At 34.7% G+C, this 26,210-nt stretch overlaps 1 protein-coding gene across 1 annotated transcript; it reads left to right on the top strand.

Annotated features, from left to right (window-relative positions):
• The first annotated feature begins 15,796 nt into the window (after positions 1 to 15,796).
• Pgant1 (Polypeptide N-Acetylgalactosaminyltransferase 1) lies at positions 15,797 to 24,095 on the top strand. The gene is made up of 4 exons (XM_014238650.3): positions 15,797 to 17,719; positions 19,511 to 19,910; positions 20,144 to 20,265; positions 21,968 to 24,095. The coding sequence occupies exons 1-4, from the start codon at positions 16,986 to 16,988 to the stop codon at positions 22,599 to 22,601; spliced, it is 1,890 nt and encodes a 629-aa protein (XP_014094125.2). The 5' UTR covers positions 15,797 to 16,985; the 3' UTR covers positions 22,602 to 24,095.
• Positions 24,096 to 26,210: the final 2,115 nt, after the last annotated feature.

The raw sequence follows: 26,210 nt of genomic DNA on the forward strand, positions 1-26,210 counted from the left end.
TATTTTAAAAAAAATACGTGAAAATGTAGTTTTATTGTCAGTCCGGGTCTAATGTAATCGGATGTTATAATACAGGTAGTCTATAAAGATCGATATCAACTTCTGGTGTTAAAAAATCGTTTATTATTGTTTGAAAGAGTTCACTGTACCAAATATATTTTAAAACAAAAAACGACATCCCTTATGTATTAGATGCCATCACTGGCCACTTATCCCTGAGATCTCACACTCAAAACTAGGTAAGAAACACAGTAATCTCATAGATCAGAGAAGTTGAATTTGCATAATATGTGTTCTAGCATACGATTGACCAAGTGTGATGAAGCATGCTGCATATTCTATTAAAAGATCGACGTAGATGCATTTCAAGTATTGATTTTATTAGCAAAAATGGTCATGGTATGGTATGTATTACTTATTTCGCGATAAAATTACCCAGCTCTACACAAAACACTTTTTTGTTGCCTTGAGTTACGATAATTAATTACAAATTTTTATCAACCTTTTGACAGTTGGCCGGATATTGAAGCTTGGAAAAGTTTCATGTTGATAATCGAAAATTTCCTAGGTAACATTAAAGCACCAAATTATGAAGAAATTGTGAAAAATATGCTGACAAACTTTAAGACTCTACGAGCAAATATGAGTGTCAAGTTAGAATAATACCGCAAATATCTGGATAAATGTTCGGATAATTTATAGTTCTATAGAAATTATAGTGAGGAATAGGGAGAGCGATTTCACAAGGATCTAGAAGTGATGGGATCGTCACGTGATTACAGATTCCTTGAAAAAAAAGATTCAAATTATCTGCTATCTTCGATGTGATTATTTTCCAAAACAAAGCTGACATTATAAAAATAACAGCTATTATGTTTGATGTTTTTTGTTTGTTCAAATGTAAAATAAAAATAAAGGTTTAAAAATAAACGAGAGCAAATCTTATAAAGCCTTTAATATTTTTATGAATGGTGAGCACAAATAAATCCAATCCAGTAATCTTATATCAGTCTTTTGAGTTTTATAAGGGCTCTGAATAGTTTAGATTGGCAATAAGACCCAACAGTTGGAATAGTTTATTTCGAATTTTATTTTATTATTGTATCTAAAATTATATTAAAATAAATATTACTATGTAACATATAAATATAGTATAAAATCTTCGGTATGAATTACAATATTATCAGAGATGTGAATCACTGAAAAATCTCTCTACATTGCTAAAACGGAAGCAGATTCAGATTTCGTATGCTCTTTTTCTTTTGAAGGAATAAAATAGCACTAAAGAATTACTGAGCTCGTGGAAATGACAGATGAGTAATAGAAAAAGAGAAAAATATTAGCAATAATCGAGCGCGAAGTATTTTTTTTTAAGTCATGAAGTTTTGGAATTTTTCAGTATACACTTAAACTCAGTCTTATTTGTTCTAAAATTACCGTCCAGTATTAATTTTTTGTATACGAGATATGAGATTAAGGAGTTAGGTTGGTTTTTGACAAACGTGAATTCAAGAACAAAAAAATTTTTGTATTCATTCGAAAATTGCAATAAAATTACCATCAATATTTGTTGTGATAATTCATTAAATGAGCCCACTGTGCATTAAATTTATGAACAGCTTTATTGCAGATTTGTTATTCCCCTTAAACTATTAGCATTTGTCTGTGATTCCTGCTAATGTATCACCTAGCTAGGTGGTAGATGTATGTCTATGTGTATGTGTGTGTGTGCGTGCATGTATCAATGTAAAAGTGAAGTATTTCAAGAATTATTTGTTCTTGTGGGAAATTAAAATGCGTTTATTCTTTAAAATGCAAATATGGCACATTTTCAATTGTTCAACTGCTTTGCGCTTATTGCCCTCGTTATCCGCCACCGTCGTGTGTACTCGTAAGTTTATCGTTTTACATTATTTTGCCATTAATTATGGCAGCATACGAGGCGATGTGGCAGCATTACCTACGGCGTGAGGAGCGCTCGTTAATGCCACATTATGTTGCACTTTTAATTTTGTGCGATACATTAACACTCCGCACAACAACAACAACACAAGAAAGTTTCGAAGGGGTGGCAGGAGTCAGAGAATATATGTAACATACCTATATGAATATGGAAGTGGATGCAGTTAAAAAGAGTCACAGCGACGATTAACACCCTCCAGTCGGCGTCGTCGGCAGTCAACCGCGCATTTGAGGCACTCACTCGCTCATTTTGGCTCGTTAAAAAGCAGTTTCCGAATGAGCGACACAGTTGCAATAATAGATTTAGTGACATATAAACACACAGCGGAGGTGCCACATGTGAGTGTGCTGCTGTGCGCGACTCTGGACATATGCCCAAAATGTTGCAGCAAATCAACGCCTTTCACCTCTCTTCTCTCAGTTGCTAGTTTTTAAAGTTTTTATTTTGATTTCAATTTTTTTTTAATTTTTTTTCACTTTTCAGCATTTCCTATCGTTCCGCACCAACCAAAGCAAACGCTACCAGCAACAACAACAACAAAATTAACAGCAACAACAACAACAACAGCGTTAGTACCCTCAGTAGTGGCAATGGCAACAAAGTCAAGTCAAATCGGTCGTCAGTGTTGACAGCGACCGCAGCATCGACGCATCGCAACGGTGGCATCGGCAACGTAGTAATAAATCACAACAAATGCGAACTGTCATAATTTGTCATTGAGGCGTGGTAACGCCTTCCTTTTTGCTGCTGTTCCGTTCACTATATTCAACTTTACTGCTTTCGAAAAGACACATCGATTACTCGTGCAAGGAACTTGATGTAGAAGGGTGTGTGGCGAGCAAATGTTGCAATATTTGTACTTATGTATGTTGCAAATATCACAATACTTCCATACGCGAATGAATGAATGCGTAAACGGGATTTCGGTAAGATAAGGGGCGCAGAGAGAAAACTGGGGTCCGGGGATTGTAGGGAATTGTTGAATAAAAAACCTGCAAAATATTGTTGCAGCTCACCGGGCCCCCTTGAGAACTACGGGCCCGGGAGAAATTGTCCTTGTCCCCCCTTCAATGGGTAAGATTGCGTCGAAATTGTTTAGATCAAAGCGATTGTAGAGCAAAGATTGTAGTTATATAACAAGTTCACACATGCCAGCAGATATGTGTGGATCCAAGTGGTCGAATACCTATACGCCTGGTGTGACTCTCGAGAGGCTCCAATCTTTATTTCGAAACCTTCGAAAGTAAAAGAAAGAGACTGATATCAATTTTATATTAGTTTTGCCAAGCTGAAAATTTGACAGATTCCTGGTAACATATCTGCATGGAAGATAAATACGCACGCTGCTGAAAAAATTCCGTGGTCCTGGAATTCCGACAGGCAACACTAGTAGCAGAAGAAATTCCTGCCATGGAGAGCTGTGTTTATTTCGCGAGCTTCAGTCGGTAGCCGGGGTCCTATTTTCTGTTTGCCAGTTTGCATCCGCTGATTCAGATATAGGTGATTCAGGGATTGCCCTCACGTTACCTATCTGTGGTGGCGAGTGCAGAAGTATATTTGGCTTTCTGAAGGCATTCAATTTGTCATCAGTTTTTTTTTTTTTGGTTTTGGTCTCGTTTGTTGTTTTTATTACATACATTATTCGTGTTTGAAGGGACCCCGGTTCAAGTCGCTATTTCTGCTCGATCGTACAGTTGCTTTCCCGTTCTCTGTGGTTAATATCACTAGTCAGGATAAAATAAAATAGCTGACCTTAAGGTGATGTAGCATTGAAAGCACTTGAAAGTCTGCCAAAGTTTTAACGAGACGGAGACGCCTGTGACATTACCCTGAAAGCCATTTCTGCAAGATGTAACTTTTGCATACTGCGCAGCCGTCAGTCCAAGTTCAACTCTTCCAAATCGTTTGTCAAAATCGTGCTCGTACTTCGTTGATTGATTTCTTAATTTATCATGTGTGCTGTGCTCCTTGGTCGGTGTCTGTTTATTTCTCTTTTCACAGCTAATCTATGTCTTGTAGGGCATTCACTTTTCGTCATCTGTGACTGTAGCTTAACAATTGGGGATTTTTGGTGTAACGGCTGCCGTTGGGTAGGTGTTCCCTCGAGTCAAGACCTTAGGGGTTGTGTATGCTTATTTTGAGGTGGCATCTATTCAAAAGGGAACCGAAGATTTATAGGATGTTTCAGGTATTTTAAGCCGAACTTTCCTCTCTTCTCGCTCTTGTTCAGGCGCTACTTATTGGTATTCGCATCTAACCTAAGAACTTAGGTCATCAACAGTTCGCCAAGTTGTAGCCCTTGGTGGCCTGAGCTCAGCTATTTTTATGTTTGGCACTGACGAAAATGTGGTTCACATAGTCAAGAAAGATAGTCCACAAATAGTGATTAACTGATCAATTGAAACGGATGTCGAGCGATCCACTTCATAATGGGTTTAAAATTTGAACCTTTTTTTTACCTAGTTTTCGAATAGAACAGCAATTGGAATTAGTAATCCTGGAGATGTTATTCGAAGACGTTATACTTTTTCTATCCAGACCTTTAAAGGGGAATAACGTACAAGCCATTAAGGAGGCAGACTAGAACCATCTCACAGGACCATCTCACGTGGATTCACGCGTATGAGCCCGAAAGTAAACAGCAGTCGACTGTATTGGTGTTTTCAGATGAGCCGAATCCTACTAAAGTTGTTCGCACACGAAGCACTTCCAAGCAAATGGTTGCCTTTTTTTCGAAAAAACTGGACATGTCACAACCATATCACTAGAACAGCGCAGAACAGTAAATTCTGAGTGGTAAATGGTTGCAGTTGTTTCTCAAGAAATCAGGAAAACCAACCGCCGAAGACAAATCACTCTACACCACGACAATGCGAGCTATCACACATTGACTGAAACAACTGCCTTTTTGAACACTCAAAAGGTCGATTGGATGAGTCATCCACCGTTTAGTTCTGACTTGGCACCGTATGACTTCTTTTTATTCCCGTAAATTAAAAATAAACTAAGAGGTCTACGTTTTCGACACCTGAAAAGGCGGTTGTTGCGTACAGAACGCATATTTTGGAGATACCTCAATAAGTGTACCAAAAGTGTTTCGAAAATTGGTTCAAACACATGCAAAAGTGCACAGATCTTAATGAAGAATATTTTGAAAAACAATTAAGCAATTTGCGATGATTAATATTTGTTTATATTTTCTATTCCAGAAATATAAAAAGCAACATTCGAATATGTGTCTCGGATGATAAAGCACGGATTATATGAAATGACGATATCTACGGGTGGTAGCAGAGAAAAATGTATCTCTTCACTGGAAGAATTTTGTGGAGAAGGCTCTACATTACTTATTAGGTCTTTGAATGGAAATATGTTACTATATTATATAACAATAACCTTACTGTGCGTGTCAATAGTAGTATTTATGTAAAAAAAAATAAGAAGGACGACAGACATTTATGGATGTCCAATCTCAACATTAACTCTCTCAATAATGGCCTCATTACAAGCCAACTCATCATAATTGAGGAAACACTTGTTGGTTGAGCATCGGATGCACTTGTCATCAATAAAACATAAATAATAATTATAACAACAACAAATTTCTCAAATATATCACCTATTCAACGGAGGTTCAGAAGTTATACCGGCCTATTTGCATTTTCGTGTGAAACAGTTCTTTGTCGGCGTTGGAAAGGAAAACCATTTCACTTTTCTTCCAATGCACCCACACAAACTTGCTTACAAAACCTCTTATACACGATTCTTCGTCGTGTCCATACATTTCACATTTTACATTGGAAGGGTTAACCAGACATCCGGACACCCGCTTTTAATTTCTCCATACGCATGACTAGCAGCTGGGTGACCATTGTTTTCCAAATATTTAATAAAAATTATAACCATTACATTTAATTGCCTTTCATAAACTAATGTGACGTATTTTGACAAATGGCTTCCGTGTCAAAATGGCAGCCGAGAGCTTAAGAAGCGACTATTGGCACTTCAATTTACTCGTGCAGAGGGTAAAATCAAATATTCACCAGCCATGCTTCGGCGATGGTGCCGATTCTGAGTAAGAAAATTTACATGAAAATGGAAAATATATAATTTGCTTACATACATAAACATATTAAAATGCAATAAAAGATATATAAACAATAATACGAGGGTAGTTCGACAAGTCTGTGTTTTTTTCTGAAAATTTAGATTTTTATAGTTTGCTTCTTTCTTGATCACAGAGTGTATCGAGATAGTGGGATTCAAAATAGTGGTGCACAGTCAGGATGAGACCTCATAAAGCCTATTGATCAAATGGTATCCTAAGTTTCATCCAACGATGCTAATTCCTACTCCACTTATACGTTCCAACCATGATCCGGCTTCTGATAATACTATCCTAAAGATTAAATACCCTCAGAGCTGGCGACCACATCGGTCCAAGTGTCATAAAGGCTCAAAAATCTTTGACTCAAATAGCCCACACACCATCCTAAACGTTTCACTAGGTACCTTTTAGAAATGATACTAAGGTTGTATTCTTTAGTAGCATATAAATAAGCAAACCTTTCGGTTACGTAGACCCAACTGCCTTGAGGACGGACAAGTACCACCTAAATGCATTGCGGACAATTCTAGAACTTCTCGAACCGCCCTCGTTAGATACGACATTGCGTTGCAGCTCGCTGACCACAACGGCCACACGTTGTACAAGTAAATGGCAGCCGAGCGGTCGGCTGTTGTAAGAAGCCGACGAAAAGAACGCCGATCGACAGCGCTGATGACGGTGATCACGTGGAATTATTATAAAGCAATAATTGAACGTTTCGGCAGTTTTAAAAGAATACTATTTGTCATAGAGCAAATCACATAGATGACAACAAATACGAGCATACGAGTACGCTGCACGAACATTAGACCGCAAACGGGTAGACAATCAACGTAGAAAATCAATGAGAACGACTTGAAGACGCTGAATTGAGACATTAAGTCGCTCATTGGGGCATGCAAGCATTATAAATATGTACAACTAATATATAATATTATTGTGTATGAAAAGTGCATAGCGTCAGGCGTGCGCATGCGTTCCAGCAACGAGGGGACATACGAACGTACGTGCCTATAAGCCATGGGAATGAGTGTCACTCACATGCAACTTGTTCGGCGTAGCATTATGATGAGTGTGCAAGTGGAGAAGCGGTAAGATTTTGACAACAACGACACACGCACTTACATACGCTTGTCGTAAGCATGCGCACAGCCGGCTGTAAAGAATTCGGCTTATGAACTGTAGCACAGCGCCGAAATTATGAATCGCTTGGGTTCCCATGTTCATTTCGACTAATAAAACAATATAATGCCAGCAATAAAATTGTAATTAATTAATTCACGAAATTATTGTATGGCTCGCCAGCCGACGGCGATCAATGCAACAAGCGGCGCAGACAATCACAGGAGACATTGCCTAATTAGGGATTCAGGTGGGTGAGTGCATTTTTCGGATTTCAACAGAATACCCGACCGGAGTGTGCATACGGCAGCACGTCTCGTAGGTAGGGGGGGTCGGTTGATGTGGCAGCGCGGCGACTATTCAAGCATGCACGCATCGAACGCCGATGGGAGATCGTTGATCGCGCTTTGGGTAATATTGTGCGCGCGAGCGTTTTTGGTGGCATATCGCAGTGGCAGTGTCAGCCGTCAGGCGCTGCTACTGTTCCCACCCCGCTGACTCTTACGGATCCACTTATATCATGTATGCGTATGTGTGCGTGTGTTTGCAGTCAGATCAATCGGCCGATCAACAATCAATGAACTGCAGCGTCGTGGCAGCACCACAGCGCCGTCGATCGCACTTGTCATGTGCAACGTTTGGGCTCATCATTCAGCGCAGCTGTCAGTGCTTGCACAGCGTTGCATTCGGGCTGCTTTCTTTGCGTTGCGTTTATCGCCAAACATGATCACAACCAACTCGCAATATATACATATACATATCCATATATTTCTAGTATATAAAGAGACAGTTTTATGTAATAGAGTAGGTATTGAATATTGGCGAATATTCGCAAATTTGCATATGGCAATCGCCCAACCACCGTCTGACATTTCAACATTAATGAGTTGTAATAATGTCTTCATGCGGCTCGCGGCTCGCGGCTTTCAAGTCGCAAATGTTCGTTCTGTGTAAATGATAATCGATAGTTTATTGCTGTTTTAAATGCGAGACGAGTGCAATGACGACTCTTGGGAATGATGTCGCGAATTTTCTCAATCAATAAATGGCAATTAATGTAGCAATTTGTATTTTTTAATTGATTTGGTTAACTGATAGTGAACATGGATGTATGTAGGTACTTTGCAACAACAATTTCATTGGATAGACGATGCTTCATTGAAATTTTTTGCTGTTACTTCGAATATTTTTTTTTTGACAATTCTTTGCAACCAATTATTTCCTCAAATTCTTTACAATACCAATAATATATTAAACATTTTAAAAGAGCGTTCATGTCTATCGACTAAGAGTTCGTTAGAATCATACTTAGCGATCCGACAGCTCACGAGAAATTCGCGACAATCAAGCATTGTTCTAGGGTGTCTTCGAGTCATTTTGAAAATGCAGATGTAATAAGGATTCACCAAACCATAAGAGAGTCTGGGTTTTCGGTAAATCAGTCAAATTTCCCGACCCCCATTCAAAGGGCGTTGTTGTAGGGGTTATCTACATTCCATTTTTATGTTAGTTAAATTTGCTCATCTATCGAGAGGCCCAGGAAACGTGCTGTTACGATGGGGTCGGACCATAGGGTAAAGGGTGTTAGGTGAGTTGGCATCATAGGGTCTACAAAGTGATGGTAAAAGTCAATCGAGCACTCATTGCATGCAGGACATTGTCGGATGAGTAGAAATTTAACCTGCTACCGTATTAAGAACAAAATTGCACAAGAGTCACTCTTGATTTGCGAGGCAATAGAACTCTTCTTTTAATCTGGGTGGTGTTTTGACTCCAAGGACGCCGTTCTTTAAGAGGGAGTGTGTGCAGGTGTTTAAAGGGTGTTAATCACCACAGCATTGGCTGAATCATAAAGAGCGTACTTAGTCGCGATTTAATGTTAAATTCTAGGGATCCTATGAGAAGATTTTATAAGCATGTCACCAGTATTTTCGGTCTCGAGGTAGCAATATAATCAATCCCTGCTTGGTCTGAGTAAAATTGTTTAACCCAAGTCTTTTATCGAAGTAATTTGCCATTGGTAGGCTGAAAAATTACTTTCTTGCCAAGTTGAAATTTTTTGCACAGGATACATAGCTTGTTGTAGTTGCTGTTGTGACCTCAACAAGCTTTCCCAAAACATTTTCAGGAATGCTGTCGAATTGACATTGATATTTGGTCGAATAAAAATCTGGGTCTGTTCTAATTACGTAAATCCGACTTTCGTGGGAACACTCAATCAGTCAAATAAAAGTCTGTCTGTGCAAGTTCTTAAAAAGTTAAAACTTTGAAACAGTCCGTCAGCAGACAACGACGGCCCCGTCAGAGTCACGTTGTTGTTTCACGAGGCGGTGAACTAAGTGTATTATGAAACCCCGCACCGTGAGGAATACATTTATTCACCGATCTTTTAAGTGCCGTAAACATCTTTTGAAAAATAGAGGGTATCAAATTTTGACTACAGTGGCTCTCTTTCAATCTTAACCCAACAATCCCAAAGAACTGATTTCCGCTTTTAAGACATTGGTTGCTATTTTTAACCTAGTTGTACAGCACAATAATATGTACCCCTAGCTTTTTCCAAAAAAATTATAATCCGAGCCTTTAGGACTTCTGTTGGTAGCCACTTCCGAATATACCAGATAAAAACCGTTATTAAACTTTGTTCTTATTTCTTAATATAACCCTACTTTGTTAGACAATCTGTTGCTGTTCCAGTTCATAATGATAATGGGTCCTGAAAAGGATCACAAATAAACTTTTATCGCGGGTTAAACAGCTAAACAAACCGTAACATTTTAATCGAGCTAACACTTTAAAGTGCACATATTTAATCCAATTTAACCATTTAAGCTCGGTAATGTGCTTCCGATATGGCAATGCTCGGATTTGCTTGCAGCAAAAGTGAAAATTAAGGCATCAAACATATTTATGTTCGTAAGTGAGCTCCCCCTAGGCTTGCTGTGCTATTTTATCCACACCCTCATCTCATTATGTTTTATTCATGGATTATTGTTGTTGATTTAGTTGTAGCTTACAAATTGTGCTTCGCTTCCAAAAGCGCCCGCGGCGAAGTGGGCGGTGCCAACAGCTTCGACGCCACACGAACGTCATCACTTTCTTGCTCCGTTTTTTTTTTGTTTTGCTTTTACTCAGCAATGTGGACTATGAGTACTTTTGCTGGGAAGGTGTAAGTGGGGAAGTGTTGTTGTTGTAAGCGTGGCATTTGCTATGAGGCTTGAGGTTAAAAGAAGAGTGGGGTTACATTTATGAGTGTTGGTTTCTCCGTTTTTTGTTTATCGCGTATTTGCTTGTAGTGTGAAAATTAGACAAGTAAATAAGGTGTGGTTATGTTTATATCTATATTTACAGATGAGTGAGGAATGGAAGGAATAGTCGATATTTTACAATACTTAAACATTAAGCTCGCAACTAAGTAAGAGTTTTGTTGTGAAACTGGCAAGTTGTTCTATCAGTTTTCTCTCCGAAGTTTTTAAGAGAGTTTCAGAAAGTCTGAGTTCTCTCGTTGCAATCAGTTCTATGTATTGAGAACGAACTGTATGTTTTCTCTATTTAAACGTTTTTGAAATTATTCAATTCAACGGCTTTTGTCGAGCCGTTTGAGTCTGATTTTTTCATTATTCATCAATAATCTTCAAACAAAATCGTCATAGAAACTAGACTCATAAAAAAATGTGTACTAAAGTGTTAATTCCACAGATAATATTGGCAATCCATAGAGTTATTATTTTTTCACACACAATTTAGTGATATGTAGTAACAATTTGTCGAAGCAAACGTCAGAAAATAATGAAGAAGCTCAGCAAACTCGACTAGTGTATTTTTAATTTAGCTCAAGAGTTTCCGGAAGAGCTCATTCTGAAACATTATCATTTTGAAAAAGTTCTTAAGGGTATATTAGCTGCTGCTCTTAGTGTTCAAGATTTTTAGAGCTGTAACCTTCAGATTTATTTATAAATATTTATAGTTGCTCATAAAGCTGCATGCATTAATGGATTCAAAGCCAGTAAAACAGAGAGTTACACAAATTTTTCTTAAAACCTATTATTTCCCTCTCTCGCGCTCTCTCTCTCTCTCTCTCTCTCTCTCTCTGTCTGTCAGACAATTTTGTAGTTTTTGGTACACTTCGTTCGGCGTTCTTTTTTGCCTTGGATTAACGACCTAACGTTTTTCTCGAAAGCAGATTATTATGATTAGATCATATTTCCAGACAAACTTTTGAAGTGTACAAAAAAGCGGGCGTTTAACCACTTGACACTTTTTTCGTTGTTTCTCGATTTCATGAAATAATTACCGAAAATTTTTGGGGAAGGCGTTTGGTTGGTGCCCAGTAATATCTTGATCTCTGTGTGTCGCCATCTGAGTGGTTTGATTCTCTCCAATAAAAAACTGCATTTGTGCTATATCCTTCAGTTTTTGAGATATCGACCTGAAATTTATGTTTTTCTTCAAGAAGCTGCGCATTTGTCTAAGCCGCCGATATCGGACAACTATAACATATAGCTGCCACACAAACTGACCGATCGAACTTATGACCCTGTATGAAAACCTTTTTATTTGACGAGATATCTTTACGATATTTGGCATAGATTATTATCCAAGGCGTCAATGCAACCTTCGAACATATTGTCCAGATCAAACCAATATAGCATATAGCTGCCATATGAACTAACCGAACAATCTTTCATGTCGTCGAATATCTTTTTTAATAACGATCACTAAAAGGAGATCTTGATCTGGTGTGCTGTGATAACTCGCTTAAAAAACTTGAGAAAACATCAGTGCATTTACAATAAAGCTAAATTAATGCAAATCATGAAACTAGTGTTGTTACGGTAATAGCACAAAATATGCCACAAAGAGTTATGATTATAGTGGGAAGAGCTGTTATAATTGGAATGAAGCGTGCAAGCTTCAAATTGACCATCTCATTTATAGTCCTGCTTGCAGCCTGAGGCAGCCTTCCTAACCTCATCAAACTCTGTCTACTGCACTAAATGTTCTTGTTATTGTTATATATTTATGCTACTTTTCCCCTCCAAATTTCGGTTTTTTTTTCTATGACCCCGGGTATAAAATAATCATATTGTATAAATTGTATGCAAAATGAAGATACATCAAACCGCAAGTATATCCACACACAGCAGCAAAATCACCGAGCGGAAATCCGTGGGTGTAACTGGAGCAAACAGCGGTCGCAAGTGGCAGCCGCAGCAATCAACACATTTATAGCGACGCCATGTGACGCTGTTAACGGTCTCAGTCTCAGTCATTGCAGTCTGTCTAGTAGGAGGATTTCTTTTTCGCAAAACAAAAAAAAAACAAAAAAAAAAAACAAAAAAAAAAAAAAAAAAAAAAAACAGAAAATCAACAACAACAATATGTGCACACAGCAGCCGTTGGTCGCATACATAACAACAACAAGTTGTGTATTTTTTAAGTGCCGCTCCTAACGGTACATTTTTTGTGTCTTCCATTTTTGCGCAGTCACCAAATTGCGAGCAATAATGTCCAATCCAAACAAATAAAAAAAAGGAAATAAATAAATTTTGCTTGGTCGGGAAGTGAACGTTGGTGGCATTTAATGCTGTTGTAATTGTGGGTGGACACCCACTGTGGCATAAATTGCGTCCGGTGCACGCACAACACATCACAACACCACTTTTGTTGTTGTTGTTTGCCGCATAGTCGTTTTTTAGCCATAAGCAAAGCATATGCATAGATGTGTGTATGTATGTGTGCCTGTGTGTGTGTGTGTCCTTCGATATATTGAATTAATACATGGATGTATGTATGTGATTTTTTGGTGACTCTTCACTTTGTTGTTACATTTCGCCATCGCAAATTGCGTATCATAAACGCCGCGGGTGGCATCTTCGGCAAATTCGACTTCTCGCTCTAATAGTTTCCGTCTGCAACGCCTACGACATACTCGAACGGTAAATTGCTTCGACCGCTGTATTTGGCAATAATAAACGCACGAGTGTGTCTGCGTGTGTGAGTGCGTTTAGTGTGCTCCCCGCATATCGCCTCTCCTCATCTATACTCATCTACTTGTAGTGACTTTTTTATTTCGTACAAGATTAAAAAAAAAGTCAAAAAAGCAACAAAAAAAATTAATTTCATTACGCAATGAATTCTTAATATGTTGCCTTCTCCCGTTTCTCCGAAATACTCCACGCCATCGCATCACCTGAATCTGCTCTGCGTAATTTGTGTGTTGTAGCGGGTGGCTACCTTCATCATCGAGCAGCTCAACGCTGTTCGTCATCGTCCTTGTATCGGCTAATCAGTGACACGACCGTTCAACGGTGATTTATTCGTGGCATTTTTGACACTTTCCCTTTGTGGTCTGGAGATTTACACATTGATACCCATTTACCTGCACCCCCGTGTAGCTGTGACCTCGTAAAGCAAAATGCTAAAATGCTGCCACATGGTATAGCTCGTTTTGTACACGAAGTGACTGCAAAATGTCATGCATGCCGCACACACCGTTTTTCGTACGTGCGATTCTAATCATTACAGTATTTAAAGTGCATTACTAAAAGGCAATTAATTTGTGACCAAAGTGTTTGAGCACTTAAAAGGATACAATAAACAGGAGAGCTATAAAGGCGATAAAGAGATAGAGCGATAAGAGAAAGGTAGAGAGAGAGAGAGAGAGAAACAAAAAAAATTATTTTGATTGAAATATAGTGGCGACGTTGTTTTTGTATCAGCGCGAGAAAATGCTACGAATACTTCCGGTAATACATCCGTATTATGAGACCTTAGCCGGATATAAATCCGTTCGCTTTGGTTACAGAAACCCGTCTGTATTGGGAATGAGTAATGCTGACTGCTGACAACAAGATGAACTGATCAACTGTTGATTAATCACCATGGTGAGCTGTAGACCTACCTGCTTTAGTAGAAACTTTTCAATAGAAGTTGGTTCTACGTAACGAGAAGGAAGCTCCGATGCGTTTAATGGAATATAGGCCTGGTTGGAGTCGGAATTTTTTGCAATGTTCAATCTGTAGAAATCCTGGAAATACTTTATAGCTAAATTGATATAATTGAACTAATGCCTTGTATGGTATAAATGATGTGTTAATTTTTAAACTAATTCGTATATCTTATATTGATCTTATATTTTTAACTTTTTAATTCAGAAAGTTACTGCATTTTTAATAGTTTCAAGCGGTACACTGTTATAGGTGGAGATGGGCTTTATTATTACCCGATCCTTCACATATTTATATCTGGCATAAGGTGGTAGATAACATCCAATGTTGTGTTGGGATAACTCTTATTGTTTATTAAACCATCTTAAGTTCGTGACCCGGCCCAATTTTCGGAAACTGTAAAAACACACATATGACTCCCCCAGGGAGTCGCTGAGTTTCGCAGGTTGATTAGTTAGTTACGTAGGAGGACTGACAGACATCTTGATACATACATACATATATATTTATTCCTCGATTATTTATAACCTTATTCTTAGGTGTTGCAAACAACAATTAGGTGAGTAAAACTATTATTCTTGATTATTTTCATTATGTTGCGACTAGTAATCTAGCATTGTTCTAACATTAGACAAAATAACATAGAAATGTATTTCACTTACCTTTATCCATGAGTTCGTAAAGTTCATAGATGTATGTACATACAATTAAAATACGACATCAACGATGCACCACATGTAATATTTACTGCCTGAACGATCCAACCCTTCTACTGTCCGACATTTTCTCCTAACCTGCTAACCACCATTTAGTATGTCCTCCATTCTATTCTTATTTCCGATTAACATGAAATAGAGTAGAGGGCGAACCCCTCGGCAAACAAAGCTGCATCCCAGTGCATATCCATAATTCTTAAAAAAGGCCATAGAAGTTCCGATGCGGCTTAAATTCTTGGATGATATTGAGGTTTACACCACAGAAGGAGAAACTCGAATAAGTATGTAACAATGGTACAAGCATTCATTCCAATTAAGTTTAAAAATAGCTATTTCCGGTTTACACTTAATTTACTACCGTCACACAAATTTCAAGCTTTTAAAATTCAATTTTCAAGACTATGACCTTACAGCTATGTCAAATATTGCAGCTGAGCGTTACTGCGCAATAATATTGAACAATTTATTTCTTTGGGTTTGAGCTAAACTCAGCAAGATTCCATATTTTCTTGCCCACCATACCATTACAAAACTTTTAGTTTTAATATTCAAAACTAAAGAAATTATGTAAAAATAATATATATATAAAACTAGATTTTGAGTTACATATTTAGTTGCCACTAAATGTATGTATTCAACTTGGCAACACTAAAAAGTTTTGGGAAAGAAGCAACATTGGAAGGGGAGCTAAAATATTGGAAACTGTAACAGAGAACGTATGATATGATATACGTTCTCTGACTGTAAACAAAACAAAACAAATTCTAAAGAAGAAAGCGAGATTTTTTTCATTCTTGACGCCGCTTTGACAATGGCAATAATTATTACTTTCCATAAGTTTTATTACCAGATATAACTTATACTAATATAATTTAAAAAACTAAAGAGAATATTGAAAGTTTATGATGTGTTAGCGCAGCTTTTAGAATAAAAGTTTTTGAGAAATTTCATCAAAATTTGTATTGACGGTATGGAGATTTAAAAAAATTTCTAGTAATTCCAGTGATAACATATTCGCGAAAATTTTTATTGCCTGTGTAAGCAGTAAGTCATTGAGTCCACTAAAATGCAGAATCTTCTTCTGAGGAAACGTCAAACAGCTGCACAAAGCAACAGGAAACAATAACAACACAAATAACAACACGTTCAACAATTGTGGGTGCAGCTGCGGTTTCGGCCATACTACATTTTAAATAGACTTTCTTACCAATTCACAAAGAAACATATTTGTTTGCAATTTCTTATTGAAAAAATGTAAAACGCCGAAATTCAGATTAAATAACAACAATCATTATTTTGCAACTTACATGTACTAATACAAAGAAAAAGTGCTTATTTAAAAAAAAAAACAAGTTTGTAACATATTGAGTGTCGGAAGAACAAATTGAGTACGTCGAGAATTAGAGAAGAGCTTAAAAAATAAAAGAGTATTAACAACAAAATATGAATTCCTAGAGCGAAAGCATCAAAAGCTAGGGACTGGCGAGGCAGTGGTAGTGACGGTGGTAGCGTCTTCAAGAGTAGTTTGGCAAAAAGGCAAAAATATTACAAACCGTTAACGTTGTTGTGCTACGAATTGAGATGGTGACGGTGACGGTGAGTCGTCAGCTAGAAGTCATGATCTGTGAGTCTCGACACTTGCGTTAGTACGTTTTGGCCACATCACGCAGACGGTCGGCTAACGACGGTTCAGCACGATCAATGCAAATACGCTAGGTAGTAGCGGTAAAACTGGATTTGGATTTCTACAAAATTGTGCCATAGCGAAAGAAGTACAAACTAAACGACGATTAAGCACACTAGCCAAAAAGCTAATGAATTAACATTAGCATAAAATTCCATTTTCGATTGGTATAGAATCAAAGGCGAAAGTTGTAAGTTAGAGTGTAAGTGTTGTGTCGTAACATACTACATATAACATAAATGAGAGCAGATTTCTTACTATCGGAATAATTTGTTCCGTGGTCGTAGCATACGGTAATGCGTATACCGTTGACGGCGTGCTTACATCCCTGCTCCTTTAAGTTTGAATACGGCAACAAAAAAACACCCACTCACCGTCATAATTGTACACTCAACCTCCCGCATACGGCACCTAGCTAGCCCCTAGCACGACACCATTAAACATGTTGCGTTCTTTGCGTCCCTTGCGTTCCTGTTACGGCAAAACAATAATTTTCGCATTGGCCACGCTCTGCTTTATACTTTACATTAAAGTGCTGCAAGTAGAGGACACAATACGAGAAGCACAAAGTCAAAATGCAAAATTAAAAGGCTTACAGGAGCAAAACGATGTACTACCAAAAGAACAAAAATTCAAACACAGAGCGCACATCAATCCACGACATCGTGCGCTTGAACGTCCTCAAAATATTGAAATATTCAAACCAAAAGAAATGGAGCCTTCAACAGAATCAATATATGAGCTAAGCATACGTATGGATTTGGAGAAGCAAGATTCAGCACTAGGCGCACTTGGTACTGCTGTACATTTGAGTGGTGAAGCAGCACGCCGTGGCGAGGAAATTTACAAAAAGATTTCACTAAATCAAGAAATTAGCGAAAGATTATCTTATAATCGCACTTTAGTTGATGCGCGCCATCCAGCATGCTTGCGACAGACTTTTGATTTAAATACGTTGCCCAGCACTAGTGTCATTGTAATTTTCTACAATGAACCCTACTCAGTGCTGGTGCGTACAGTGCATAGTACTTTGAATACGTGCAATGAAAAAGTATTGAAGGAGATCATTTTGGTCGATGATGGTAGCACAAATGATGAGTTGCACGGTAAATTGGATTATTATATCAGTACGAGAATACCGAATGGAAAGGTGAAAGTGTTGCGTCTTAAAAATCGGTAAGTTTTATTATTTCAGTGTTGTTGTTGTACGCATTGCTATAAAGCTTAAATATTCTTGCCTATAGACAAATGATGTACCATATATGTATATGTATGTGCTTTTGTGTTATGGCTCAAATGCCGCACTATTGAATGTTTGCCCAATACACAATAATATTTCATAAGATGCTAAACTGTTGTGAAGACGTTACTCTCAACTGACGAAGCATGACCACAAACTATTGACTGAATTGACTTAGCTTGCGCAGTCAATGCCAAAAGCGGACCATGCCGCTTATAATGCGCAACTAGCGACTAACTTGCTTACCATTGAAAAGAAGCACAAATGATTGCAAGATTGACTTACCACATAAAAAAAGATAATTAATTGTGATTGCAAACGGAAGTGATGCTGAAGAAATTTCTCAAATAAACTAAAGATCAGATGAAATTATGTGAAAGTCGTCAGTCTACTGACATTCAAATGCTTTTGTAATACATACATTCATATATATATAAATTTAAATTCTTTTCAGAAATTTTTCATAATCAGTAGAAACAGCTGAAAGTTATTTTAATGGCAAGCGTAATTTATATGTTTGTTGTAGTGATTTAAATAGAAAATCTTTCGTAAACTCATTAAGTCTGCCATATTTTTAGTTAATATTTGTAAAAATTATATAAAACACAAAGCTAAACTAGCATGCCACACTTAACTATATCTCTCAGCGGATCTTAAACATAAAACAGCGTCAAGAATTCTTAAAAGTGCTACTTTAATCGTTTTCAACTATCATATAAGCAAGTTGCAGCTCATAGTCGCTGGTACAACATCCTATTGCATCTCACAAGACTTCATGCAACATACATTTTTTGTTAACTACAAAATAGCGAGAAGTCATCTTGTTAAATATCAAAAAACTGTTACCCATCTTTTGACCTGAATGCCACTTGTCAACTCTTGTGTTATTAAAAATGTGCTCATACAAAGTTGAACGCTTTATGACCGAAACTGTCTCTGTTCGTAAACATAGATTTTTATGATACAGATATGCAAACTTACATACATAGAGATTTGTCTTCAGTGTCTTCAAACAAACTTAGCCACTGATCATATAGTAATCATTTCCACAATTCAAACTTCGATTAAGGTGCGAGGCTTTTCGTCTATACCGCGTTCGATAGCACCAAAGTCAAGCTTACTAGATTTCTAAGCAGCTTTTCTATTAGTATCTACACAAACTACTTACATATTTATATACAATATGTTTGTAACTTAGTTTGGTTTCGTGGCTAACTTGTTGCTGAGGTGTTTTGCTTAAAACTTTTATTTTTTTTATTTTGTGTGTCTGCTTTTAATTTGAATACTTGATGCTGCGGAGGCTGAAACAGAGTTGTTGTTGTATCATTTGTTTTGCTTTCTAAACGTCAGTGCACGCAACTGTGACTGCTTTACGCAAATACATACACACACACACATGCACAAACATACCGCGTAAACAGCGTGTAAGAACAGGAGATGTTATATGCACAGCTGTTTATTTTATTTTTAAATTTTCTAACATACATATGTAAGTGTGTATCATATTCTTGCACTGTGCGCATTTATATAAATGGCTTTGGTTTAATAATGAAATATAAAGCTTATAATGTAATAAAGTAAAATACGATACACTTGCTGGTAATCTGGCGCAGCCTGTCTGTGGCCCACTATCCTCTGTTCATTTGCGTAGATTTTGTTATCTGATATTCCATTTGTTATAACTAAAAATAGCGCTATTAACTATTTTTCTCTCATCCACTTTCTAGTCTCGGTTTGATACGAGCGCGTTTGGCCGGCGCCCGTATAGCCACCGGTGACGTGCTTATCTTTTTGGACGCACATTGTGAAGCGAATATTGGCTGGTGTGAGCCGCTATTGCAGCGCATCAAGGAGTCGCGTACCAGCGTGTTAGTGCCGATAATCGATGTTATCGATTCAAAAGATTTTCAATACAGCACCAACGGCTATAAGTCGTTCCAGGTAGGTGGTTTCGAATGGTCGGGCCATTTCGATTGGATTGAGCTGTCAGACCGTGAGAAGAAACGTCAGTTGCGTGAATGCGATCAACCGCGCGAAATATGCCCTGCCTATAGTCCGACTATGGCGGGCGGTTTGTTTGCAATCGATCGACGTTACTTTTGGGATAGTGGCAGCTATGATGAGCAGGTGAGTGTGATTACACCACAAATTTGTTTGAATTTATTATGTGGTAGACACTTATTATTTTGTAAAATTCTGAAATTTGTATTTTTTTCGCGTCTTTAATTAATTATAATATTTTTGCGTGTTTTTTTGTTATGAAATAAAAGCTCATGTAAAACCAAATCTTATAGATACATAAGTATATTGTGTTATTATACAATATATATGTGTATTATATTAAAATTTTTTTATTTCAGATGGATGGCTGGGGTGGTGAAAACCTTGAGATGTCCTTTAGAATTTGGCAATGTGGTGGCACAATTGAGACGATACCCTGTTCGCGTGTGGGACACGTTTTTCGCGATTTTCATCCTTACGAGTGAGTTAAAAAACATTTTTAAAAACTATGAAAATTGATACGCACATATGAATGTATATATATGGATGTATGTACATATATATATATTTGAATGCTTTTAAATTCCCTTGATAACATCACGTCATTTACGGACGGACGCCCCCTAAATATTTTATACAACATGTAAAAATAGTGGAAAGTTAGTATCGCTTGACACTTGTATAAACAGTGGAATGAAATGTTTACTCGACTCAAAAATTAGGCCTATTTATATAGCATCGAGGTTATTGTCAAGTGTAGCATTTAGTTTTAAATCCAAATACGCTCTTTCAAAATATTTAATATTGCTAAAAAATTTGATGAAAACATTTTTTCCGATGGCACATACACAAATGTATCCGTCTACTACTAGTATATGTATATATGTCTTTGAATCGGCCGCTAAGTAGCTCAGGTAGACCTTTTCTGTATTTTCTTAGATTTTTTTTTTTAATTTTTAAGAGCAGGAAATAGTATACTAGTATTTTCCTTTTGAAGGTTAACAGCACCATAGCTATTGTCTACTAGACAAAGAAAATATTAATTTACAATGTGATCAAAGTAACATTTATTGTTTTTTATTTATTATTTAATAATTTATTTTCTTAACTGTACTTAGTTCAAGAGACTTAAAGAAATTTTAAATATTTAAACAATTGTATATTAAGCAAATACAACAGTTTTTCGATCAACAATAAATTCGTATTTTTATAAACATTAAAAAAAAATAACATTTTTGATAAGGCAATTGAGATGACAGCGGAATTTTATTCAGCCGTCACTTTTATTGACAGTGCATACAAACGTGAATATACAAATAATATTTATAATCTAACCTTATAGAATCTACATAGCCACAAAAATATTTTTTTTGTTTTTTTTTTATATATTTTTATAATGTAACGTAAAATATTTATAAGTTAAAATTAACCTTCTGCTTGCTCTTGAAATTTCTATAACTAAACAATCGTTAATTAACCTTTTATGTCTCGCAGATAGCATCTTTTATTTATATTGTCATTTCTAGTTGTCATTGCGTTTTATATTATACATATGTATACTTTAACCCTTTGTTTGCCAAAAAGTCGATGGGATTAAAAAAAAAACATTTGAACGAGTCAGATTATTCACCAAATTGTAGCTAATAACGGCATAATTAGAAAAACAAATTATTAACCACTTAAGGGGTTAGGGGTAGTCAGAGGCACGAAAAAATTAGAATTTTCAGTAATTTTTTTTTCCTATTAAATATTTTATTGTTACCGAAAAGAAAACATTTATTTATTTCATTCTTTATATTATTTTATGTTATTAAATTTTTTAGATTTTTATTCTTAAATTTAAAATTAAATTATATATTATTTTTAACTTAATTTTTTAAAATTTGTTTTATTTAATATGTTTTTTTAACTTTTTAATTAAGTTTTTAAAATTATTAAATGTTCATACATTTTTGCTCTTAATTAATTAATTAATTTGTATTTTATTTTTATTTCTTTTAAATTTTTATTTTTGTTATATTATTGTTTATTTATATTTACTTATTTTTTTAATTTTTAATTTTTATTGTATATTTTTTATTAATTTTTTTTTTAAATTTTTATTTTAATAAAAGTTTTTTAACGTAATTTATTATTTGACCAAAACAATCAAATCACATTTTTACGCCTCACCTATCTTTCAGATTTCCCAACGATCGCGATACGCATGGCATCAACACAGCGCGCATGGCACTCGTCTGGATGGACAACTATGTAAATCTCTTCTTCCTCCATCGCCCTGACTTGAAATTCCATCCGGATATCGGCGATATGACACATCGCAAGCTGTTGCGTAAGAAATTGCGTTGCAAAAGTTTCAATTGGTATTTGGAAAATATTTATCCGGAAAAATTCGTACCGACCAAGAACGTGTTGGCCTACGGACGCATACGTGCGCTTAGTAAAGATCTATGCGCCGACGATTTGTCGCAAAACAATGAGAAACCCTACAATTTGGGTATATTTTGGTGTGCCAAAAAACTGACAAAATCACAATTCTTCACATTGACCAACACCCAAGTGCTGCGCAACGAGCTCAGCTGCGCCACCGTGCCACATGGTCGAGGCGATGTGCGCATCGTCAAGATGGTATCCTGCATGGACAACGATGACTACAACGAGCAGTGGAGTTATGAGAACGAGCATCTGATACATGTGAATACCGGCCTGTGTTTGGATCATATGGAATTGCGCAGTTCCGATGAGATACAAGTGACGCGCTGTGATAATGACAGTGAGACGCAACGCTGGATCATACAGCACGAAAAGTTGCTGTGAGGGCGTGTGGCGGCTGGGTAGAGTCGGCAGACCAACTAGTTCTAAGTCGAAAGTCAAAGCCATTGTGTAAATAGTGCGAATACTTTATATGCATATGTGTATGTATACATATGTATAGTATGCACAAGTGTACATATGTATTATAATATATTATTTTTGAAAACTTGACACTTTGTAAAGCAGTTAGTCGACGTAAATTAATTTTTTGTGGCACTTAAGTTTTTTTCTGTATGGTAAAGTGCATAATTTAAACACCTACACCGTTAGTTGCTGTCGAATAAACAGTTATTTGTGTCGCGAAAATCCGTAATCATGTAAAAATAGCATTCCTTGTGACACCGCTGATGTTGCACCTCATCTAGCGGTGTTTTTTCTGCGTACACACACACAAATGTATGCATACTCAGCGCATTGTAGTTAGCGAAAATATATTTTTATGTAATTTAAAGTAGTTAAAAATACCACAAAAATCACAAAACACCATTTTTTTTGTTCAAAAATACAAAAACTATGCAAATTTTATAGTTACTATAACTCGATTTACTATATGACAATAAAACATGACAGTTGAAATACAAAAATACGTATGTAAGTAAACACTATTATTGCGAATGTGTGGTAAAAATCGTTAATTTTTTTTTAATTTGCACTTACCTCTATCTTTACATACTAAGTAGAATGTTTATAAATATTTAGTTTTAATTATACAAAACTATATATGTATATGCATACATATATACACTGTAAGTATGTATACTGCGCTGTGCCCGTCCTCAAATATTTTTATATCTCTCTTTCATACTTTCAAAGCAAAGAAAATGATTATTGTTTTTTAATTAGTTTATTTATAAATTTATTTAACCATTTATATAGAAGAAAAATTACATGCAAAGTATAAAAAGTTATTTTTTAACGTGTTAAAAACTTATTTATCAATTTGCATAAAAGAAAAATTAAATGTGAACCACATAAAAATATTTGTAAAGTTTTAAAAAATTAATAATTAATTTATATACAAAAAAATACATGTGAACTATATAAAAATACTTTCTAAAGTTTTATGTAACACAAAATTTGTTTTATTATAAATTTATTAAACAAAAAATTATTTTTATTTTTTATTAAAGTGTTAAAAATTTATTTATCAATTTATGTAACAGCAAATCTATTGTTCACATTTGATTTGTTATAAAAAATATTTTCAAAAGTTTTATACAACACAAGTTTTTTTATTTGTTTATTTTTTAATAAAAATATTTTTTTTTTGTACATTAGAGAAGAAGATTATATTAAATAATATCGCGCATAAATGATAATTTTTGAAACCAGTGTTTTGTTTTTTATAAATAATTATGTTTCAAAACTTTAAATTTTTAATTTTTTACGCATAGCCTTATTTTATAATGGACCTACCACATGTTTTTGTTGTAGCAAATACTTTGTTTTTGTTTACTTTTTCTATAAAATATACCATAAAAATATTTGTACGCACAATTTTCTTTCTAAATACTCCTATGGTGATCCTATAACCTAAAAAAATAAACACATAAATTAACACGATAATATAATTAATAAATCATAAATGTGTAAAAGTAAGTTTTTGTACACGAAAAAATATTTAATGCACTAAAACGTAAATATTTGCAACATTTATGCAGGCAACAAAATTTATAACATACAGCAAAAACAAAAAATAATATATATTTTTATATACAAGTGCATAATATACCATCTAAATATTAAAATAAAATAATAATAAAATCAAATAAAAAAAATATTTATAGAAATATTTGTATGTACTTTATTCAAACAAGAAACATATAAAAGAATTTATTTGTAAAATATGCTATATGAATGAATATGTACATAATTATATACATTTTAAATATAACAAAATAACAAATATATATGCATATAATGGATATACACACCAATATCTACATTGTACAAGCATATTTACTGTTGTAATATATACTAAACTGCTCTAAGTTCCTTTTGATACCATTCGTTATAAAAAAATTATAAATAATAACAAAAGAAGGTAAACAATTAAATTGTGACAAAATTTAAAGAGTGACAGCCATAAATTAATATAAATATATACACAAATACATACAATATGTATAAATTTAGCCAAAATACTGAATTTTATATATAAATTAAAATATAAAATATAAAAAAAGTAAATTTTACTCACTCCAATGTGTCCTATAAATATAGCTATTAAATGTACTTACGTATAAATGCAACACTGTGGTAAACTTGTCGAGTAAACCACTATAACAGTCAATTCATATGAATTTTTTTTCGATAATGGCAAAGGGTCAGCTGTAGTAAATAATCATAAATATATATTATATATTAAAAAAATAAAAAATAAAAATTTATAAAAATCAGGCATTTAAAAAAAATAAGTTTTAGTTAAAAAAAGGTAAAATAAAAAAAATTTGTTGTTTTAAATAAATGTATAAAAAATAATTAAATAAAATAAATTAATTTTTTTTGTATATAAATAATTTGTAATTGTAATAAAATAATTTTTTTTGTATATAAATAATTTGTAATTGTAATAAAATAATTTTTTTTCTTTTTATATTTTTATTTTGTAATAGTTTTATTCAAAAATAATTTTTTTTTATATTTTGAATTAAAATATAAAAAGGTTAAATATAATTTTTTAATAATGTTTTAATAAAAAAAAACATATTATTTTAATTTATTAATAAAAATAAATGTTTACATTTACTTATATATATATACAACAAAAAATGCAAATCAGGCATTTAAAAAATTAAATTAATTTTCAATTTAAAAGAAATAAGACATTTTTTTTTACTGAAAAAATAAAAGAAATTATAATTTTTAAATTAAAAAATAATAAGTAAATAAATAATAACACAAATAAAAATTTAAAAATAATTATATTTTCAATTAAAAAATTAAAAATATTTTTACAATGAAAAATAAAATTACAAAAACTTTGACTGAACCACTGTATATGCAACGGTTCCGACAATTTTATTTTGCTTCATTGCACTTTTGTGTTTACTGATGAATTTTTTATCTTTTAATTTTGTTCGTTCGTAATTAAAATTGTTCGTTCTTTTTCTATAAATAAAAATATTTTGTTGTTGTTGCAATGGATCAAATAATTTTGAGAAATGCTGTCGAACTATCAGTCCTTGGTCGGATATGTATTCTTTAGGGTAAATCCATTGATTGTCCAGAGTTCCAAAGTCTCATAGTTGTCCAATTTATTCACCAGTTATTAATCACAGAACTCCTCATCTCAGTAGAATTCGGCCTCAGATTCAAATTTTTATTTCGAGAAAAAATTTCTGTAACTGTATAGTATTATTTAACATTCTTGTTGTATTCTCGAAACAAATTCGGTGAAAAAATGCATTACCCTTTGGGGTCATCAAACAGTGATCACATATGTAACGATTGATATGGCCACACTCGGTCCTCAGCTCACTTGCGCTCCTTCAATCTCGAAAACCGCACAAACCGTTAATTATCAGTTAAATGTAAGTTGGATGACACTGATTTGAAGAAGAAAAAATTAAAGTATTAGTTCTGGTAAATCTGTATAAAAAGTTGTGAAAT

Source organism: Bactrocera oleae, chromosome 4, assembly GCF_042242935.1.
Source record: "Bactrocera oleae isolate idBacOlea1 chromosome 4, idBacOlea1, whole genome shotgun sequence".
Classification (NCBI taxonomy): domain Eukaryota; kingdom Metazoa; phylum Arthropoda; class Insecta; order Diptera; family Tephritidae; genus Bactrocera; species Bactrocera oleae.

Coding starts and splice junctions, on each gene's coding strand:
- Pgant1 (XM_014238650.3), top strand. CDS start 16,986: ATGTTGCGTTCTTTGCGTCCCTTGCGTTCCTGTTACGGCAAAACAATA. Junction 19,911..20,143: donor GTGGCAGCTATGATGAGCAG/GTGAGTGTGATT, acceptor TTTTTATTTCAG/ATGGATGGCTGGGGTGGTGA. Junction 20,266..21,967: donor CGCGATTTTCATCCTTACGA/GTGAGTTAAAAA, acceptor CCTATCTTTCAG/ATTTCCCAACGATCGCGATA.